The 19,864-nt window shown below is 33.1% G+C and overlaps 1 protein-coding gene across 1 annotated transcript; it reads right to left on the reverse strand.

Moving 5' to 3' along the window:
- Window positions 1-234: 234 nt before the first annotated feature.
- Window positions 235-13,564, reverse strand: Zip71B (Zinc/iron regulated transporter-related protein 71B). Its single transcript, XM_013312988.1, has 5 exons — window positions 13,524-13,564; window positions 12,782-13,278; window positions 7,535-7,676; window positions 2,824-3,018; window positions 235-2,588 (listed from the first exon to the last, which is right to left on the reverse strand). The coding sequence occupies exons 2-5, from the start codon at window positions 12,947-12,949 to the stop codon at window positions 1,666-1,668; spliced, it is 1,428 nt and encodes a 475-aa protein (XP_013168442.1). The 5' UTR covers window positions 12,950-13,278; window positions 13,524-13,564; the 3' UTR covers window positions 235-1,665.
- Between the last annotated feature and the right edge of the window lie 6,300 nt (window positions 13,565-19,864).

Here is a 19,864-nt window from a genome sequence, read left to right on the forward strand (position 1 = left end):
AAATTTTCATGAGGATTATTCAGGTACTTAAGAGAAGGGTATTATAGTATCGGACCAGTAAACCTATTTAGTAAATATATAAGGCGTTGTCTTTCTCGATATGTCGATCGATATTTATTTGCAAGTAGGTTATAGGAAAACAAGTATTTGTATTTTTCGAAACATTTTATTACAAATTTAAATTTAACAACTACAAATAAAATCCTTTCATAATTCTTTTACTTGCATGCATTTTATAAATACAAAATATAAGAAATTAAAAAAATATAAAATAATTATTTACAATAAATGTTGTGGTTAAACAAATATACTGAAAAGTATAATGTAGGTAGTAAGATATCGCAAGATATGCAAATGGAAAAAATTGACTAGGTCAAATACCGCGGAGAGTAAGCTATTTTGAAAGAAAATACATTGAAAAAGGTACAAATACAGAATTAAATACTTGAACATATCAAAACATAACACTTTGTATACAGAATAATATTGATTTTTAATCCTGCGGTTTACCTTTAACTGTTTCGCTATTCTCTGAGCTGTATCATAAAGTTAAAAACAAAATGTTTCAATACAAATAAATGAATATGTTCATAATCTAAAATATTTTTCAACCATCACTACGCAGATATGCATCCTATTTCTAATTTTCTATCTTAAGACACTTTTAACAATTATTAATTCGAAGTTTATTGCGAGTTTTTCTTTAGAACAAAACAAATAATAGTAAGATAACTCACAAAGATTTAATCTGTGGTAGACGCCACAACAATATGAATTGCACGAATTGGCCACCTCGCCCGGTATACTACCACGATCAAACAAAAGATAGGCATCAAGTGAAAGCAATACGGCGTTTCGTCTGAAGCGGGTGTGTGCCGTAGGCTTAATTTTAGTCCCCTTTCCCTTCCCAACCTTTTCAAAGGAAAAGTAGATTTTATGACGGAGTGGACATAAGAAGGTGTATTATTATCTTTCTGTGCATCCCCTTTTCCGTCGATTAAACGTAGGCAACGCACGCGCACTTTCGGATGTCTATGGACAGTGTGGACACCTTCTAGTATATTATAAAAAAAATAGGAAAACGATGTATTCCATTGATTGTAATGAAATTTATCATTAGCGAGAATTGTATCACTTAATAAAGTACCTTATAAACTACCAGGAGACTTATTACTACAGTAATAACGTTCATATAAATGTTTAAAAATATCGTTGGAATATTAATATTATTAAATATAATTTAATAATATAATATATGGAATGTGTTTCTCATATAAATTATGCAATTTCTTATTGCAATAATGATTATACAACTAATGATTCACTCATCTAATGCAACGTAAGCTTTATCTTTCATTAAATTATTATAATTTTTTTTATTAATAATATTTATTTGATTTCAGAATAAGTAGTAAGTTTGGAACAATGATAAAATAATGTATTCAAAAGATCTTGCTTTTTTTTCAGTTTCCAGTTGGATAGTCGCGAAATTTAATGCCCTGTGTCTACTTTGTATCACCAATTAAAATCAAAACATAACCTAACTTATTGAATAATATTCGGAACTTAACTATATTTGAACTAACAATATACAAATTGAACAACCATGAGTAGGTACCTTAATAGAAATATCACAATACGAATGTACTTTACTTGTTATTTTGTTCATTGTTCCGAACTTCTAAATAGATACTGTATGGAATCTTCGTGCAGAGCTATCATGAGCATAATAATACCTCCGGTGAGTATGCCGAGTACCGCAAAGAATAAGTTTAAAGCTTTTCCATGATTGTTTTCGTTAATTTCAGGAACTAAGTCGGCAAGGGCTATATAGAAGAATGTTCCCGCTGTAGCCGCGTATATCCATTGCGATGCTGATTCGTGGTCTTCCGCTAGCCAGATGCCGCCAGCCATTCCCATAAAACTCAACACCGAAGACAAAAGATTATAATAAAGAGCGCGTCTAATACTCATGCCCGAACGCAACAGAACTGCGAAATCTCCTAATTCGTGCGGCAATTCATGGCAAAACACCGCAAGGGCCGTTGCAAAACCTGTCACTGGATCTCCACTAAAGGCGGCGCCTATCGCGAGACCGTCAGTCAAGTTGTGCAGACCATCGCCGACGATCACCATGAGGGCTGTTGACGTCATGGGCCTCTCTACCGGCGGTGGAGGTGACCCAGGCATCATAGCCCCGAGCTCGATCGGTTCCGTCTGTTTGCCAGAATCCACCTTAACTTCTTCGACAGCCTTCCCTTGGGGGGCATCATGCGAATGCGCGTGCCCACCATTAAGCGTTTGCATGATAGCTTCAACCGAATAGAAAAACAGTATTGTTAAAAAGGTGACGCTGCATTTGAGTATGACTTCAGTTTCTTCTTGAGGCTCGGAGGTCGGCCCGTGAGACTTGAGGGCATGAGGCAGCAAGTGTAGCAAAGCATCACCACATAAAGTTCCCACAGCTACCGCGATTAGAAAGTGTAAAACGTGACTGAATATCGCTGATTTTAATAAAGGTACTATTGCGACTCCAAAGAGACCGGTTGCGCTGATCACTAAGATGCTTAAGCTTGCGTATATCCATGCTGAAACAGATAAAAATAGAAGGATTATGACAATGAAAGCCAAAAATGATCTGATGGAATTTATGGTCAATGATAAGTTATTCTGCTCCTCTACAGCAATTAAATACTTGAATTTAAATATTCTCGTATTCCTCTGCCTCCTTATATAGTCGTTCTTCTTTTTTCATATTAGATGAAGGTACTAAGTGTGGATAGCTTATACATTCAAAACTAACTTTACTACTACTTAACTTACTCAAATATCTTTCTTGTTTGGGCGGCGGGGCCTCAGTCTTGTAGCAGGAGCGTTGGTCGAGCTGGTACACCAGGGCTGGACACATTTCGAGGAATGTCTTCGGGTTGATAGTGATGACACCTGGCTCGTTCTCCATTCCGTAAACTTCGAGTATTTCCTTTGGCGACAGGCATGATTTCTTTAAAATCGGTTCCGCTGAAAGTAATTAAACCGTATAAAATGACGAAGATTACCCTACTCTACCCTATTTTTCTTGTTTATTAAGCTTTGATAGCTTTACTGGTTGTTAGGTTTCACTGCGGAAACATCTATATAAAATATTTTGTTATTTGTTTGTTATGGTTAGACTTAATTATGACGTTGCTTAAAACAGCACTAAAATGGTGCTACGAATATTATGCCCAACCGTAGATTTAACCGAAGGCGCTGGTTACGGTTATAGTTAGTTTTTTTTAGTCAGTTATTCCAACTCACCTTAATAAGAGCCTGAGAGGAAAATATTTTTTTTGCTTAAGTTGTTTTGGAAGGTAACAATTTACAGCTAGCCGTATTTTATAATGAAGCTTAGATTACAACAAAGTATTAAATATTTAAAAAAAACAAAATTCCTTGTTTATTTTTTTCTAAGTAGAAAATTCATGGATATTCTATATTTTATTAGGCAGTAATAATATTTCTTTTAATTCCACAACTCGCAGATGAGTCCGGCTGGTTAGAGTTGCAAGTTATAAGTACGAAGTGGATTGTTCATTCGGTGTGAGGTCGGGTCCGTAGGGTCGATGTATGTTTAATGGAGCGTCCGTCTCACCCACGGGACAATAATAGGATAATCGGTTTACAACAGCACAGACCATCCGTCTGGAGTTTTGCTTGCAGTACTACTATATATTACAACTGATAGTAGTTTACGCACGTTTATACACTTTAAAACAAAGTTCTTGTTCTCTTTTTACGGCCTAGTCTATTAGAGGTAGGTCTATTGGACTTGTAATCTACAGGTCCTGGTTAGAACCCCATAAACCAATGTGTTTATAATTGTCCGATTTTTTTACGGCGATAGAAAACAGCGTGATGCAACCTGCAAATACCTTCAACGATGTGTGTACGTAGTCAACCAATACGCATTGCGCCAGTGGGGTAGAGAAGGCTAAGACGCCCCTAAAAGAAGCTTAAATCCCTCGGCAGAGACTTGCATGTGTCTACTAAAAACTGTTTTGAAAGTTACCTAAGTATTTAAAAACATAGTTTTAGTGGATGATGAATCACCTACGTACGCTGTCAAATCTAAACATTTTTACATGACTAACTAGAACCAAACTCAAAACAACATTTTATTGTACCTTTATATATTAATCATCGCCAAATCAACGACTAATAAATGTTGTAAAACTCTTCCTTATGCCTAGTCTCAAATCTAATATAACCTCGAAAATATTTTTAAGGTTAAAGAATCTATGTGAAATTAATATCCGCCCTTGTTATGTAACATTAGAGATTTACAATGTGTGACATCAATTAGTTAACCATAAACAATTCTTGGTATTTTCCATAACACGTGTCATGACGAGAAAGCAGTTAAAATGACACCAATGGCGCTTTCTATTAAGTACTGCCATCTTGCACCACATTTACTTTCTATCCGATATAATTACTTTCCATATCAACGGATAGAGATTTTAAAGTTAAATCTTGTTAATAAATAATTGATAGTTTATACTTCTAATTAAAACACACCCTTCAAAGTTGTGTTTTGTCTATTACGTAGAAGGTACGTATGTCCAGAACGACGGCATAGTTCTGTATGAAATTTAGTATAGATGTAGAACATGGTCTGAAAGAAGATATAGGCTATGATCATGGAAATGTATATGGTTCCCGTAGGATACGTTTGGTTCAAATTATTCGATAACTGAAAAAATTTTACATATCTTATTGAAATTTGGCACAGATATGACATAGTCTCGAGTAACACATGTGATTTTCGCCCTATTATATCAAAATTCTGCACACACGAAGTTGCGGGAAACAACTGTTGGAGAATATTAGAGAAATTGCGTGTGCTATTTTGACATTTATGGTGAAAGATAGAAAAGGTAGAGAGACTGCACTGGTAGCTAGTACTTGTTATTGAAATGGTATTTAATGGAACTTTTCTAACGTCCAATGAAAGACGTTATTTTTTGTTGTGTTTCTTTTCGGACAGACACGGTCGATTCATGTAACACCAGTAATCTTTATCTACCGTATCGCGGTTAAATAAACAGCAAAAACAGACGATTATGGACGTTGAGAACGACGAAATTTCTAGACATTATAATATCACGTACTTACAAAGAAAAAATAGGAACATCGACCGCCATTTGGATCATAAATAAATTTATTAACTTGCCTTTCAACTGCCAAAAGACTTGCACCTTGCGTTAGTAAGAATTCACGACGAACGCCACCAAAAATAGTTTATTATATTCAAACGTTTTTAGTTTGATTATACTCCCTGGCACGAAATGTATTGAAAACTAATTTGCGAAGTCTTTTGTCAATAGAAACAACAAACACAGATATTTGTACACTGAATAGATAATGTGGAACGTTTTTGCTCGACTGCCCGGAAACCAGCTGTCAAAATACTTGCATTATTTAGACTGCCAGTGTTATTTGTACATAGTTAATTATTTTTTACACACCATTATAAATTAATGTTAAAAATATAGCAGAAAATAAAGCGTATGGTTAAAATATTCTATGTTTAGTGTTATTTACTTTAGGTATATATAATAATAAAGTGCTTTTACTCGACTAGGAATATTATGATTATTATTATATTACGATATTCTTATAGATGGATGTTTGTTTGAAGGTATCTCCGGAACGGTTCAATGGATCTTGATGAAATTTAGCACACACGTAAAACATAGTCTGGAAGAACATATAAGCTACTTATTAAGATTTTTTTTAATTCCGTGCGGTCAGAGTCGCTGGCGAAAACTAGTATATTATTATTAATAAGATGTAAGATGATTGAAAACGCAGGATTAAGTGTTTCAAAATAATGTTTAACATTGTATTGACATAGGCAGGTGCCGATTTATCAACAGATTCCTATTCTTTCGATTGTATAATAATAAAAATTGAGATCTCTCTAGCTCATCAATGTTGAGATCAAAATTATATAAGTTATTATGTAAGCACTACTATTAGTCACTATTGTGTTTTATATTAGTTATTTGTATTTCACTGCAGGTGTCGCTGCCCTCGACAACGGCCTATCGATAATAATTTTTGAATGAACATTGTTTGCATTCAGATCAATCGTGGTTTACAGTGACAAGACGATAACGATGGTTAAATCCTCAAATTATTCTGTATCTTCACCTCATAAAATAACTTTCACAGTTTATAAAAAAAAACGTGTTTTCTTACAACTCGTACAAAATACGAAAAAGGGCCAGGAAAACCATTCTATTTTGGAAAAACGCAAAAAAGTCAGACGTCATTTTTCATGTTTGTCTCACTGTCTCTAGGTATTGTTTAATTATTATTATATTGACGATTAACTCGTTTATTATCACTAACGAAACAATAAGCTGTACTCATTCAAGGTGAATAACGCCCTATTTGTCGGCGTTATGTAACGTATATGAAACATACTGTATCACTCAGTTATTGCAGATATAGGATGCTTTATTCGTATTTATAACTACTTTTAGACATTATTATGTACTAACAATCATTTGGCTCGAATGGCGCGCTTTCGTAACCAAGTCAAGTGTCAAATTGATTAGTGAGGGGACATAAAAGTTGACATTTGAATAAGGTAACACTACGAAGATACTCATAATAACATACTCTCTCTTTCATTTACTTTTAAAAATCAGAGATAGCAAAATCTAGAGACAGAAATCTATATTAACGGTTTATGGCAATTCCTAATCAATGTCTACTTGAGGCATAAAATGATAGAGAATTGATGAAAATAATTGGTTATCGGATAACCATAGTTCCTACTCTATGGTTAGTGTAACTAAATAAAGGCTAGCGGATATGCAGTACGGTGATCATTTACAAGGACAGTCAATGTTCAATGACGTGTTTTTATATTAGTTGCCGATTTTCAACGTTTTTTAGTTTTCCGCAATTCACCTAACTAGTTGCACGATTCAAGGACGAGGCCTTTATTGCTTGATACTTAAACTTAACACGAAATTAGTACGCACGTTTTTAATTATTTTATTGTGGAGGTCTAACCTCACGTGGGTTACAAGTTTCAACTGCCAAAACATATGTTCAAATACATTATTGTTCTGTTTTTATTTTCAACAGAACATGTTTTTGTACATTTGTTTCGACATGTATGTATGATATAAGATTACAGAATATATAAAGACAAGACCCATAGAGGGTCGGTAGCTCAGCACTTGAGCACTTGATTTGTTATCTGCAAGTTCTAGGTTCTAATAACACCAGGTACCAATCCTACGTATTTAAGGTGAAGGAAAACATAGTGATGCAATCTGCACATAACTGCAAAGTAATTGAAACATATTTGTGAAGTTCACCAACTCGCATTAGGCCAGCGTGATTGACTACGGCCTAGTCACCCCTAATTCAGGGTAGACTCCGAGCCCTTCGTGAAGACGTATAGAGAGCTGATGATGATGATAGAGCCTAGATTTACTTATAAGCTGTCGTATTATAGTATAAGATAACTAACCAATAGCAGGCGATCGTTTGTGCCTGTGTTGTGTATCGTGCAGCTGTCGGAAGGTGCCGTTCACACGGTGGATGGCCAGATCATGTGGTGATGTGAACACCCGCCCGCCGAGACCAAGGCTGTCCAGCAAATGTTCGAAACCCTGAAATATATAAAAAAGGGAACAATTTAGATGTATACGTAATAGTGGTAAAATAACTTGTAATTTTAATTTCTTTTTTTATATATACATGTTATAGCTTTATAATGTAAAGAAGCATAATTTTGCATATCAGACTACTTATTTACAAATAAAATTATTGCTTTGTATTTTATAATAGCTCTGCTTAATACTTACATAACTTAGGGTCATATAAATCACGAATATGTACCAACAAAGTTGTGTTTGTACTTATATGTTTGTATTTTTTTGTGAATCTTGTAGTGAGAATAAATAAATATTAAATATATTGCTAATGTTATAAAGTAAGTCGCAATGGTAACGTCAATAAAGTTGTTTTCAAAGCCATTAACAACAAACCAAAGTATGGTCTCCAAATAAAATAATAAATAAAATGTAATAAAATATTTTTACTAATAAGTTTGAACAAAGTCTTGATGTCTTCTTTTTACTGCGCTGAAAATCAGAAGTCGTTTATTTATGAAGATTATTGATTTTCATTTGAAAGAATAATTGGTTATCATAATTATTTTATAGCAATTACTTATCGAAATTACATTTTTTTTAAATCGTAAATAGTAATTAATTATTATTGTTACATAATAGGTTTGAATAATAATTGCGTTCTTATTAATAGCATAGAACTAATTTCTTAGAGCGATATATTTGGCGACATAGATAAAAAAAATTGTAATAGAGATTACAAATAGTTAAATGCTTTGTCATTTAACTATTTTAGTTGCAAATTATTAAATGCTTGTGTGATTATTACTATCAGTGGGCCTAGCACGAATAATTGTAACAAACGCGATCATATTGTCATAAAAATAAATCCTCTATCGTTCGTTTAGTATATAAACCAAAAAGCTTATAGTAATTCTATGATAATTACTATAACAATTGAAAGATCGTCGGTTTGTCTGTCTTTTGTCATGCGTGTCGACATTTGGTCATTACACAGTCGAATACACGTTGCCAGAGCGATTTTGCCGGCTTTGTAATTTTTGACAGAACTAAAGCTGAGTTGAATACAGATTACTTCAATTTTAAATTGCACATAATTGTATACGGTGTTGCAAATGTGTAATTTTTCTTTACCTTATTTGAATGTACATATCTTAATAAATATTTATACTCATGATTTCAAAATTATCCCCAAATTCATCGTATGAATGAGATCTACTTTAAACACCGGAAGCGATAAATATATTTGTAATGATAACGATTATCCAAATACTATAAAATGAGTAGAAGCTATAGAAGGAATGATACTTATCTTTTTTTTAATTCTCATATTGCGCAGTAATATTAAATTACATTTACGAAGGAACGAGGTGACGGAAAACATGTTGATTTAGTATTTTTAGATGATTTAAAAAAAAAGAGGCTATCAATTTGTCTGTATTTTAAGGCACTAACTACAGAACATCTACTATTATAATTAAAAAAACCAATGGTTTAGTGGAGCTGGATCTGCGGGAGCTACAAGCGATGGACTGGCAGGAGAAGGCTCAAGAAAGGCGACTTGGGCGATCTCTTGCCCACCCACTTTGGGTCGATGCGCCAGCGGAGTAAGTAAGTAATGGTTTAGGAACATCTAGAAGTAGGCATAGTATACTTTCAAGTTGTTTATTTTCCTCAGTAACGTCACGTCAATCTATTCTTGATAAATCATTCATGAACATCAGACATTTCTCTTTCGTCAACAATGTGTTTACACACAAGACGTAAACGTGACAATGTTTACAAACTCCTTTAACACTTTGTTGTATTGTATGTTTTTTGTTGTGTTCAATAGAAGAAGCCCTGAATTACTTTCTACGACCATATTTAGAATTATCAACTATGATAAATACCGGTCTTGTAGAAAATTAATCAAGACTTATACTAATTGAAAAACGAGCCGTAAAATTAAATCTCTATTTGTTACTAACTGTCGCCCACGATTCCGTACATGTGGTGTTAAACTTAATTAGTAGCCTATATGTTCTTCCAAACTATGTTTTACATCTATGCCAAATTTCAGCGAGATCCATACAACCGTTCACGAGATAACTTCAAACAAACATCAATCCAAACATTTTCATTTATAATATTAGTAATAAGTAAGAAGTAAGATATTGCAATAAAAATAATTTATCTAAAAATATTAGTTAATGATGACGTAAAGAAATTCTGGACAAACTGCCCCCGCAACGTTTTATGTATTTCTGATGCTGAAAGTTGATATACGTGTCGTCTCATACGAGAGAGCGGCCGTAAAGTTTGGATGACAGTGTAACATGAAATTCCCAGGCGGTAACGAACACGAATAGAATAGTCGCTAATATTAACGAAAATACGTTTCGTCTCGTTATAGCGGCGCGGCTTCTGGCAACGGCAACGGCGCTGTGAAAATATGTGTAATGGGTATTTTTAAGATTTCATGAGTGTGGGTGGTGATTCGTCCGTGTCTTTTACACAATCATGTAATTTTACTGTTAGACTTTTTGAAATCATATTGCCAGATATCCATGTAAGCGGATGATTAGAATACCCATTCGTTTAACTTAAATAATATTTAAAACTCTTCTGTTTTAAGAAGATTTCTAAATATAGGCGTAAAATAGATGTAATATAGCTATATTATTTATCTGATTTTTTTGATTCGATTTTTTCGAACCCAGGATTCATATAACCGCTTGGCACTTTTATATCTAGACTACGAAGTCTTTAACACGTAGTGTAAAATTAACAAGAAGGCATTACGAGACCTAATCCACGACTGCAAACAGTTCAGAACAATGCCCATTATCTAGGCTTGATTTTAGCGTTTTTTCTTCCAAGCTAATAGAAATTTTAAAAATAAATAAAAACGTTAGCCTGCACGCACCTGTTACGTATATAAACAGTACCACGTCGTTCGCAAGAAATAAATTTACCGGCGACAAGAATATTTAAAAAAATTGACAATCGAAATATGATTAACAATAACCATTATCAAACCAAATTTGTTTACGCATAAATTTTAGTAGACTGCTAAAATAATCCATCTTGATGATTAATTATGAATGCCATCTTGAAGTTATTATTCTAAATACCGTAATTAATTTATAAATTATACAGACAAAGGTATTATGTATTTAACAATAAAATAAGTAGTCAAAACAACATAAAACAGTTAATACTTACATGCTTAACGACTAAGAACTAATTAAATTTGAAAAATATTTATCTAAAGAAAGGTGATATAGGAAAATAAACGCTTAGAAATATTTCACTTTAAAACATATTGTCATCTCTGTTTTCTCAAAGAGAATGACAAGGATGACGATATATTTTATACAGAGATTTTAGTCTTAGAAACCGCAGCGGTTAGTAGGATTTTTAAATGAAGAATGGCTTCGCGCCTTTTACTATTTATTTAAAAAAAAAAGTTAAACGAGTTTTTGTCTCGTGTAATGTCAATTGAATACTGCTATAAATCGATATCCGATAATTATAACATTAATTACAGATAACAGAAGAATAAATAGTTTAAATCAAGTTAAAGTAACGCTACGAAGAAAAATATTTTATTTCGTGTTTGGTGAATGGATTTGACACATTTGTCTACTAAAATCTAGTTCTAATAATCGACTCATGTAAAAAATATTCCAATTAAGCCATAACAATAGTAATTATATTACTGAGAGTAAATTAAAATGTAAACATTAGTAATCATCGATTGTTTCGATTCAATTGAAACGTATCGCACTTCTGTTTCGCGACACGATGTCTTATTTTATAGAATTTTAAAGATAATAAACAGTAATAATAAGAGCGTCCGTGGCTCAATCACTTGACTTGCAATCCACAGGTCCTGGGTTCGTATCCCACAATGTACCAATGTGTTTTTCGGTTACCGATTTACATATGTACATTTATCCGACGTTTTTATGGTAAAGGAATTTCATTTAATCGAATTTCAAAGGTATGTGTGAAGTTAACCAACCCGCACTGGGCCAGTGAGATTGACTATGACCTAGTCACCCCTAACTTAAGGTAGGCTCCGAGCCTCGCGGTGGGGACGTATAGTAGCTGATGATTATGAAAAAATAATAAGTTACAATTCAAATAGAGAAAAATATTTACAGCGACGAAGTCAGTCAAATGTTGGTCAAAATGTGCAAATTGTACGTTTGTAGATTCGAATTATTAAAGGCCGATAAACCGCATCTTGTCTGATGTTAACTATGTTCGTGGGCGGCTTTTACTTGAGGTGAAACTCACCTCGTTGACTTTAAAATATCTATTTATATAAAGGAATCTGACTCATTGAAATATTAACGCATAGCTACGCTAAAACAATTGGTTGTTAGAACGTGAAAATGCAATAGACACTAGTATTTTTTTTTAATAAAATAAAAAATGTAAATAGTTGTCTAGACAATATTCATAGCAAACGATCGTTGTTCTTATAAATTCGCTATGTCCGCTGTCGAGAATCAAATTTGCTACTTCCTTTTCCGCAATCTACGCTCAGACGACCGTATACAATTTTAAATATAACTCTACTGGTAAACATGTCGAATTGCTTTGTATTGTTTTAAAATATTTGACACGGCTGCCGGTTCGTAATGTGGCATTCTGCTCGGTGTCCTAACACGCTATCGTGAATGCATTTTTTAAAAACAAATCAAGGATTGAATGAAACGGACAATGGTCAATCGCTCGACGTATGAAAATGTAATCAAATTGACACACACCGTTTTATTAGTTTGTATAACTTAGCCCTAAATTTTATATCTGTAGTAGTAACCAAATAAAGATAAGGAAAAATGTTTTTCGATGGCGATAAGTGTTCGATTAAAATACACTTTATTAAGAGACGATTAAGTTCAATGAACTTCCGTTTAGAAAACTGAAAAAGGTGGTACAGAAAAATAGTTTTAATTTTCGTCGGGTAATGGCGTTCGTTACGCCTGAAATGGCGCGAAAAATAGAAGAAGACCTAAGTTCAATTCTCTGATTTTTTATTTTTTTCTTTTTAACTAATAATTTAATTATAATTAAACTTAGTTGTTTTATTTTTAATCTTTAGTAGTATAAATAAAATTTAAACTTACCTCGAATGTGATAACACCTTTATATCCATATTTATCGAAGATCTTGTCAATGAAATATTGCTCGGCGGGCAGCGTGTTGTTGACATCTGGTAGAGGCGCGATGGCCTGCAAGTCCGGCGCCGCAAGGGCCAGCGAAGACAGCACTACGAGGGCGCTTGCCGTCAGCATGGTGCCAAATGGCGACTGGCAACTGGTGACTGGCAGTAGCGAATGAGCTAGTGTCTAGCTAAAGTAGGAGTGCGCACCACCCAATATCAGCCGAGCGTTGAGCTATCACGCCGCGTTGTTTACGCGCACCGTGTTTGTTTGTTTGTTCCCCCTCACACCATTATCACCATTAGATCACGAATCACTGCGCCCGCGCCGACGTCTTCATCGATCGAAGCTCGGCGTGCGTCTGAGACTTTCACCGGCCGCCGGCTGATGTATCCGAGGCCGGCTCGAACACCGTTATTGATAAAAAGGTGGCATTAACTCGCTGACTGGTTGTCTGGCGACTGGAAAATTAAATCTATTATGCGAAAGTGTCTATTTTTTTCCAAGGACTAATCTGAGGGCGTTACGTTCTCTATTATTCAGGTTTCCTCGTTAAAAAAGATTCTCTTTTTTTAGATTTCGATGACATTGCTCTGTGTTGTTTCAAGTAATTGTCCTTTGTGATCATTTCACAGGGTGGAGTGGTAAACAGATAAGTATACAGTTACGTTATTGATTCATGATAATAAACATATTATTACTTAACGTAATGAGTCATTGACGCTGGCATCAACATCTCCCAAATGCTAAGGTCCTGAAATACAAAGTTGCAAAGAAATCGATTTAGCAGAAAATACACATTTTCCACAGATGTGACAAATTTTATTAAGTTAAATCGCTACTCTGCCGAGAAAGGGTTGATTATAGGAATTGTCAATACTATAGATTTCCATAATCTTTGCTATGATATCTACCACATCGTGAGTGAACAGCGAGTCATCTAATTAAAGTAGTACGTCATCCTGTTTAAAGAAAAAACTATAGTATAATTGAGGGTGTAGTGTTTTGACAATAAGATAATCAATGCGTGGGATAAGCGATGCGCGTACAATGCGTTGTGCTATTCGTTTTTTGTTTCGTGCCAAAGTGTTCGCCACTTGTCAGTCCCGGCACGTACATCACACATATGCAATTATAATTCTCGCAGACATACCGATGGTACACTTTGTCACATTATTGCTTGAGCAAATTAATAACTATTTGATTTAAAGATTTTCTTATTGCGACTTAACGCACAGAATAGATTTTATTATATTAAATCTTTTTCTAGTAAACTTGATGAATGAATGAAATATGAATTTAAAATGCCTAACTGCACTTCTCGTACATCTAGGTTGGGTCTGGGCTCTAGATTTAAAATCCCAGCAGGGACCACAGGGCCACTTTAGGAAACACTGGTCTGCTCTTATGATCCTGGTTGTTGCAGTGTCTGATTTTTTACGCTACTACAGAATAATATTGATACGAGTTCAAGGTCTTTCGGTATATCATTCTACCAACATGAAGAAACTAACCAATGTTTTCTATTGAGATTTTATAAAGTAGTCAATGAAAAGAAATTCCAATGATACATAATACGTGACGTTTCTTACATACAGACAGAAAGATAAACATACAAGCTTTCTTTTTTGTTATATTTTGTTTTCAAATAAGTTATTTATAATTTGAATGGTATTGGAAAATAAAATGGACATACAAATATGCCCGCGATTACGACTTATTTAGCCATAAACAACATCAATAGGTAATCAATACAGATAAAATATAAAAATTAAATATTAGAAATTCCTATTGGATAGGTTAGGGCTATCCTAATCTTTATTTTGTAGTTTTATCTACTTTTTTCAATAAATAGCTTAAATTTACTGTTGTATACTTTGGCCTCGTGGTGTGAAGTGTAGTAAAAAATAAGTGTTCGATTGTAATTTCGTTTCAGAGGAGTGTAAAAGTGTTAATTGCAATTTAATTACTGATTACGTGCTTGACAACTGAACGAAAGATCGTGACATAATCTGTATTTGTATTAAAAATATAACATTTTGAACAAATATAAGTTACGGATAACACTCTTACAAACATAACAAATGTAATCAATTTTAATCAATTTTAAATTTGAATTTGAAACGTACTATTTTAGATTAAAAAAAAAACTTTTATAATTAGGTTTGTCAAACAATGGCCCGGATTTTCGGGTTCAATTTTGAATATGAAAATCTATGTCAACTTTTCAAAAACTTATCTAAGAGCGTATCCTTTAAAAATAAGGGGAATATTTCTTTGATATCTACATGAATAACAATAAAAGACGTAGTAGACGTACCTTTCTGATTCAAATGGACGACTGCGAAATACAACAACAAAGTTAAAATATCGTTTAGCATTCTTAAAATGCTTTTAAAAATACGAAATAGGTTAAAGTAACTACAATAGACGGCTTTTTGATCTTTATCTAACGACCTTTGCATTAAATGCAACAAGGACACAAAACATTATAAATAAATAAAAAGCAAAACTACAATGAAATAACAAAATAATTTTTTTTAATAACATGCCATTAGTAAACTCAAAAAACGAAGAGTGTGAGAGAGAGAAAGAGAGGGAAGACAATGTTGCCAACGTGAGTGGTAGATGGCATGCTTGATCTCATCATCTCTTTGACCTTTTTCCTATCAAAGGTCAGCACAGAGTGTATACCTTTTAGCGCGTAATTAAAAAAAAACAATTATTAGCCTATCTGTTCCTTTAGACTATGTTCTACATCTATGACAAATTTCAGCGAGATCGTGGTTCTGGAAATACCTACTAAAACCAGCCATCTAAACATTCGCATTAATAATGTTACTAAAATTAGCCGTCATATCTGAATTAACTTCCATTTTTATATTATAACCGTACATCATAATTATATTATATTATTATATTTATAAATTACACTACACGTATTTAAAAAAATCTGTTAGGTTATTATCGATAAGATTACAGACTACAGTTTTATTTGCTCTCGAGGAATAAGTGGATATGACCTTATATAAATCAAACTCGATAAATATTTACAAAAAAATACAACTCTTTAAGGACATTACTTATAATCTTTGGTTACGGATTTTTCCATTTGCGACAAAGTATTTATTAATAATAATTTAATAATAGGCAATTTATTTATTCATTTTCGTCAAACTATTGAAACCAATTCATATTCGGTTACATTCATATTGTTTCTTCACAAAAGATATTATTTTATATAATAATAAAATACGTTGCTATTTAACCTTTATGATACTTACATAACTTCCCATGTCTATGTCGTATTTTGTAATCATTTTTAAACATAACATTTTCTCCCACAATATTTTTTTTATTCTCATCGACGGTATGCAATCGGATAATTCTTCAATTAAGTATAACAAATAAGAAATATTGAGCTGTCACTTTTATACTTTACGACCCGTCCGATATACAATCTAACCGTGACTTTCTGAGACCAAATTCCCCGTTTAAAACTAATTGTTATCTCTGTTTTGTCAGAGATAATGAAAGGGAAAACGATATGTTTTATGCACAGATTTTGGTCTCAGAATCTTAGGGAACATACCCATACTACATAACCTATATTTTTTAGTTTTTTCGACCCCTCCCTCCCCTCGGTGACCACCCGTAGTACATACCAAGACCCTTAGTTTTTACGTAGTAATTCATAATTATGATTTTTAATGATTTCACAGGCAAATATAAAAAAAATACGACTAAAAAGGCTATCTGTATGCAAATAAACCGTTATATTAGCTATAAATGAGGTTGAATTTCCACTGTTAGAAACACTTGAATACATATTTTCATCTCTCTCACTCTGAGAAAATTGAGACAACAGTTTGTTTTGATACAAACTTCGGTAGTGGAATTTTACGGTATACTATGGCTCTCTAAAATTATATCCGGTGTACTGTGATAGGCTTATCTAGTACGTTTCAGAACTAGTAAAAAAAATAAGTTAGAATGGATCAAGTGCGGCAAACGTTCACTATCTGCAATCAGTATCTTGTATCAAATTCTTTTTTTTTTATTAATCATAAGGTAGCAAACGAGCGAACGGCCTCATGAAATCGCTGAAATAGCGAAGTGACCGTTGCCCATAGACATACGCATGCTATATTATTTTACTTTAATTTATAGCATTTTAAAATGGCATAGCGTTATAAATCTGTATACATTTAAATTATTTCCATTTATTTTTATCTTACAAACGGATTATGTAATGGATAATATTGGATTGGAAAGTTTCCACTAACTATCGAGCGGTTTCAATAAGTAACTTTCCCTTAATTTTCTTGTATGGTGATGAACGAGCTAGGGGATACGTAGATTCGACAAAATAGCGAAGCGACCGCTGCTCATATACATCCGCAGTTGCATATGCGTCTCCGGTGTTTAATCGGTGAAGGCACGCGCAGAAAGAAAATATCTGCCATTCCTAAGCTTGAATATTTGCTTGAGGTCTAATTTTAGTCCTTTTTACTCCCTCTCTCGCCTCTGCTGTCGATTTTAGGTAGGTAACGCATCTGCAACTGCGCATGTCTATGGGCAGCAGTCGTATCACTATTTCGGTGAATTCACGTGGCATCTCGTTGTACCACCGTTTGGTAAAAAAAAATAACATCAAATAATTTATTATTGTAAGTAATATCCATCGATTTGATTTTTAATTAATGAATCTTCAATTGTTTTACTTTGTTATGATATGGTATCAATACAATATTGTTTTTTACATAAAACATTATCAACAGTAAATCTGTAATCAATTTTATAATCTTTTTTATAGATATTAAGGTATAAATCCATGGCCATGACTTAGATAAATTCGTGCAATGTCAATGTTTTGTTTTAAAAAAAAATATTGTTTAAATTATTTTGTTACAAGGTTCCGTCTTATTATATAAACTTGATTTTGATTTTAATGTAATTTTATTTTGCTTTATTTACGCGCTAATGGTGTAGTGATTAGAAAAAAAGAATCTAAATGAGAATGAGTCGTACGGAACATCTCGTACTTACCTACGATGAACGAAATCTTGTACTCAAAACTGACCTAATCAAATTGAACAGATTGAGCCAGTGTGTTTCCGACCTTAATTACAAGTTACCTTCAAAGAGAATTAATTAAAATAGACTTTGATTGGATAAGTCACATAATCCGCCGCTGTGTCTGCGACTTTTTTAAAAGACAGAAGGGTTTGAGTAATTTTCTATTTGCCTTTTCTTTGATGATTCGGGGTAGTTTTCCCTTGGAGAAGGCATACAAAATAAAAAAAGAAGTTACGTAAAATCCGTAACGATATGATATAAATAATATTTCACTAACAAGTTTTTATTACAATCAGGCTAATAAGTAATAAGTTGTATACGCTTGGTGGTGATCCGTCATATTATGTGTTGAAACATACAAAAACAATTTATTATCTGATCTATGATATAAAATAAAATATTAAAAAACTAATAATTTACTAAAATATGTTATTAAAAAGGGAGGAAAAAGGGACTCCCCCTTTAGGCAAGGTCCCGAAGTTACTGGCAGCGTTCCCCATTTGGACAGCTAAACTAATTCTTTGACCGAGGTAGCTGCCAGCTCTTCGGTCCCCTGTGATGTAGATTAATTTTTTGGAAATGTCCTTAAAAATCTTAATCTTAGTCTTAATCTGATCTTAAATCAGAGAGTTTGCAAGAGACGACTATATATTTCTGTACATATCTTTCAGCAGTGGAAACGCACGACTGCATTTGTACCTTTCTACGGACAAACAATCTTTAATAATGTAGTTACAAAGATAGAGACACATAAATATAATTGTTAAGTTAGTATCAAAGTCGTACAACAAACTGTTTGCTCTACAATCAGTTTACTCGATCAGTTGCGTGAGACTGTACATTATTTACTGATTACAACTAAACACAAATATTCCCAGTCGCCCTTACCGTCCGCTGATAACTAATGTCAATATAAAACTACGTAAATATGTTTTTCCAATCGGCAATACATATTGATTTGTTGTTTTTTTTAATGTTTAAAACGGATTTTCCAACTGAAAAGAACCATATGCGGATATATTTTATCCTGTTAACCTTCCCTTTATTGTATACTTTTTTTGTACTATCAAATTTAAGTACTTACGTGAAATAACACTTGTTTTTTTTTTAGGAAATGACGTTTTCGTTAACCGCATAGTAAACTTTTTTAGTTCTTCCTATGTTTTAATTAAAGATGTAGCAAGCTGGTTATATTCTACCAAAAACTTATCGACGGATGCTATTTATAATTCCCTATTTTTAATGTTATCAAAAGACGTCGTTACTAAAATTGTCTTTTTAATCTACACATTTTTTTTCAATATTTGACTTCCTTCATCTTCTTCTGTTTATTTATTTTTTATTAAAACCTAAATTATTTATGAAATAAAGCACTTTTAAGACTTCCGTTACAATGGATGAATTGTTTGTTCATGATTTCCTTAGAAAATAGAACATAAAAAAAATACATCGTGCCTGGCACGTAAAACTTTGAATACGTGACGATTGTGCCAACTTCGATCCGGATACGCTTCAGCGATTCAAATATACTTGAAATTTTATTTAAATTACATAACAACCTAGAGATAAGATCTGTTTCAACCTAGCAGTTCCAGCTAAATATTTAAGTAGCATTATTTTACTGGCGGACTATGATTGGCGCTTCTTTGCTCGGTTTCAAAAATGTTGGCAACTTTTGCTTGCTTGATGTTTCTGTTAAAATTCTTTAATTTTTAAATCTTTATTTAACTGACAAAGTAGTCCCTTTTGCTTCTAAAAGCAAGATGTGGTGTACTATCGTTGTGTTGATTTGGAGTCGACTTTTTGATAAAAAAAATAATAAATTTAATTCTCCGTAAATTTGCTAATGATTAACTGCTACATGTTTTTGCTATGATAAAAGTAACAGGCGCAATCTAAATACGATCTTCCCTATAAATTGATTCGTTCTGTAATATTCGTAATAAATTGGAGATATACATTTCTGAG

The sequence above is a fragment of the Papilio xuthus genome, unplaced genomic scaffold (assembly GCF_000836235.2).
Source record: "Papilio xuthus unplaced genomic scaffold, Pxut_1.1 DF827597.1, whole genome shotgun sequence".
NCBI lineage: Eukaryota > Metazoa > Arthropoda > Insecta > Lepidoptera > Papilionidae > Papilio > Papilio xuthus.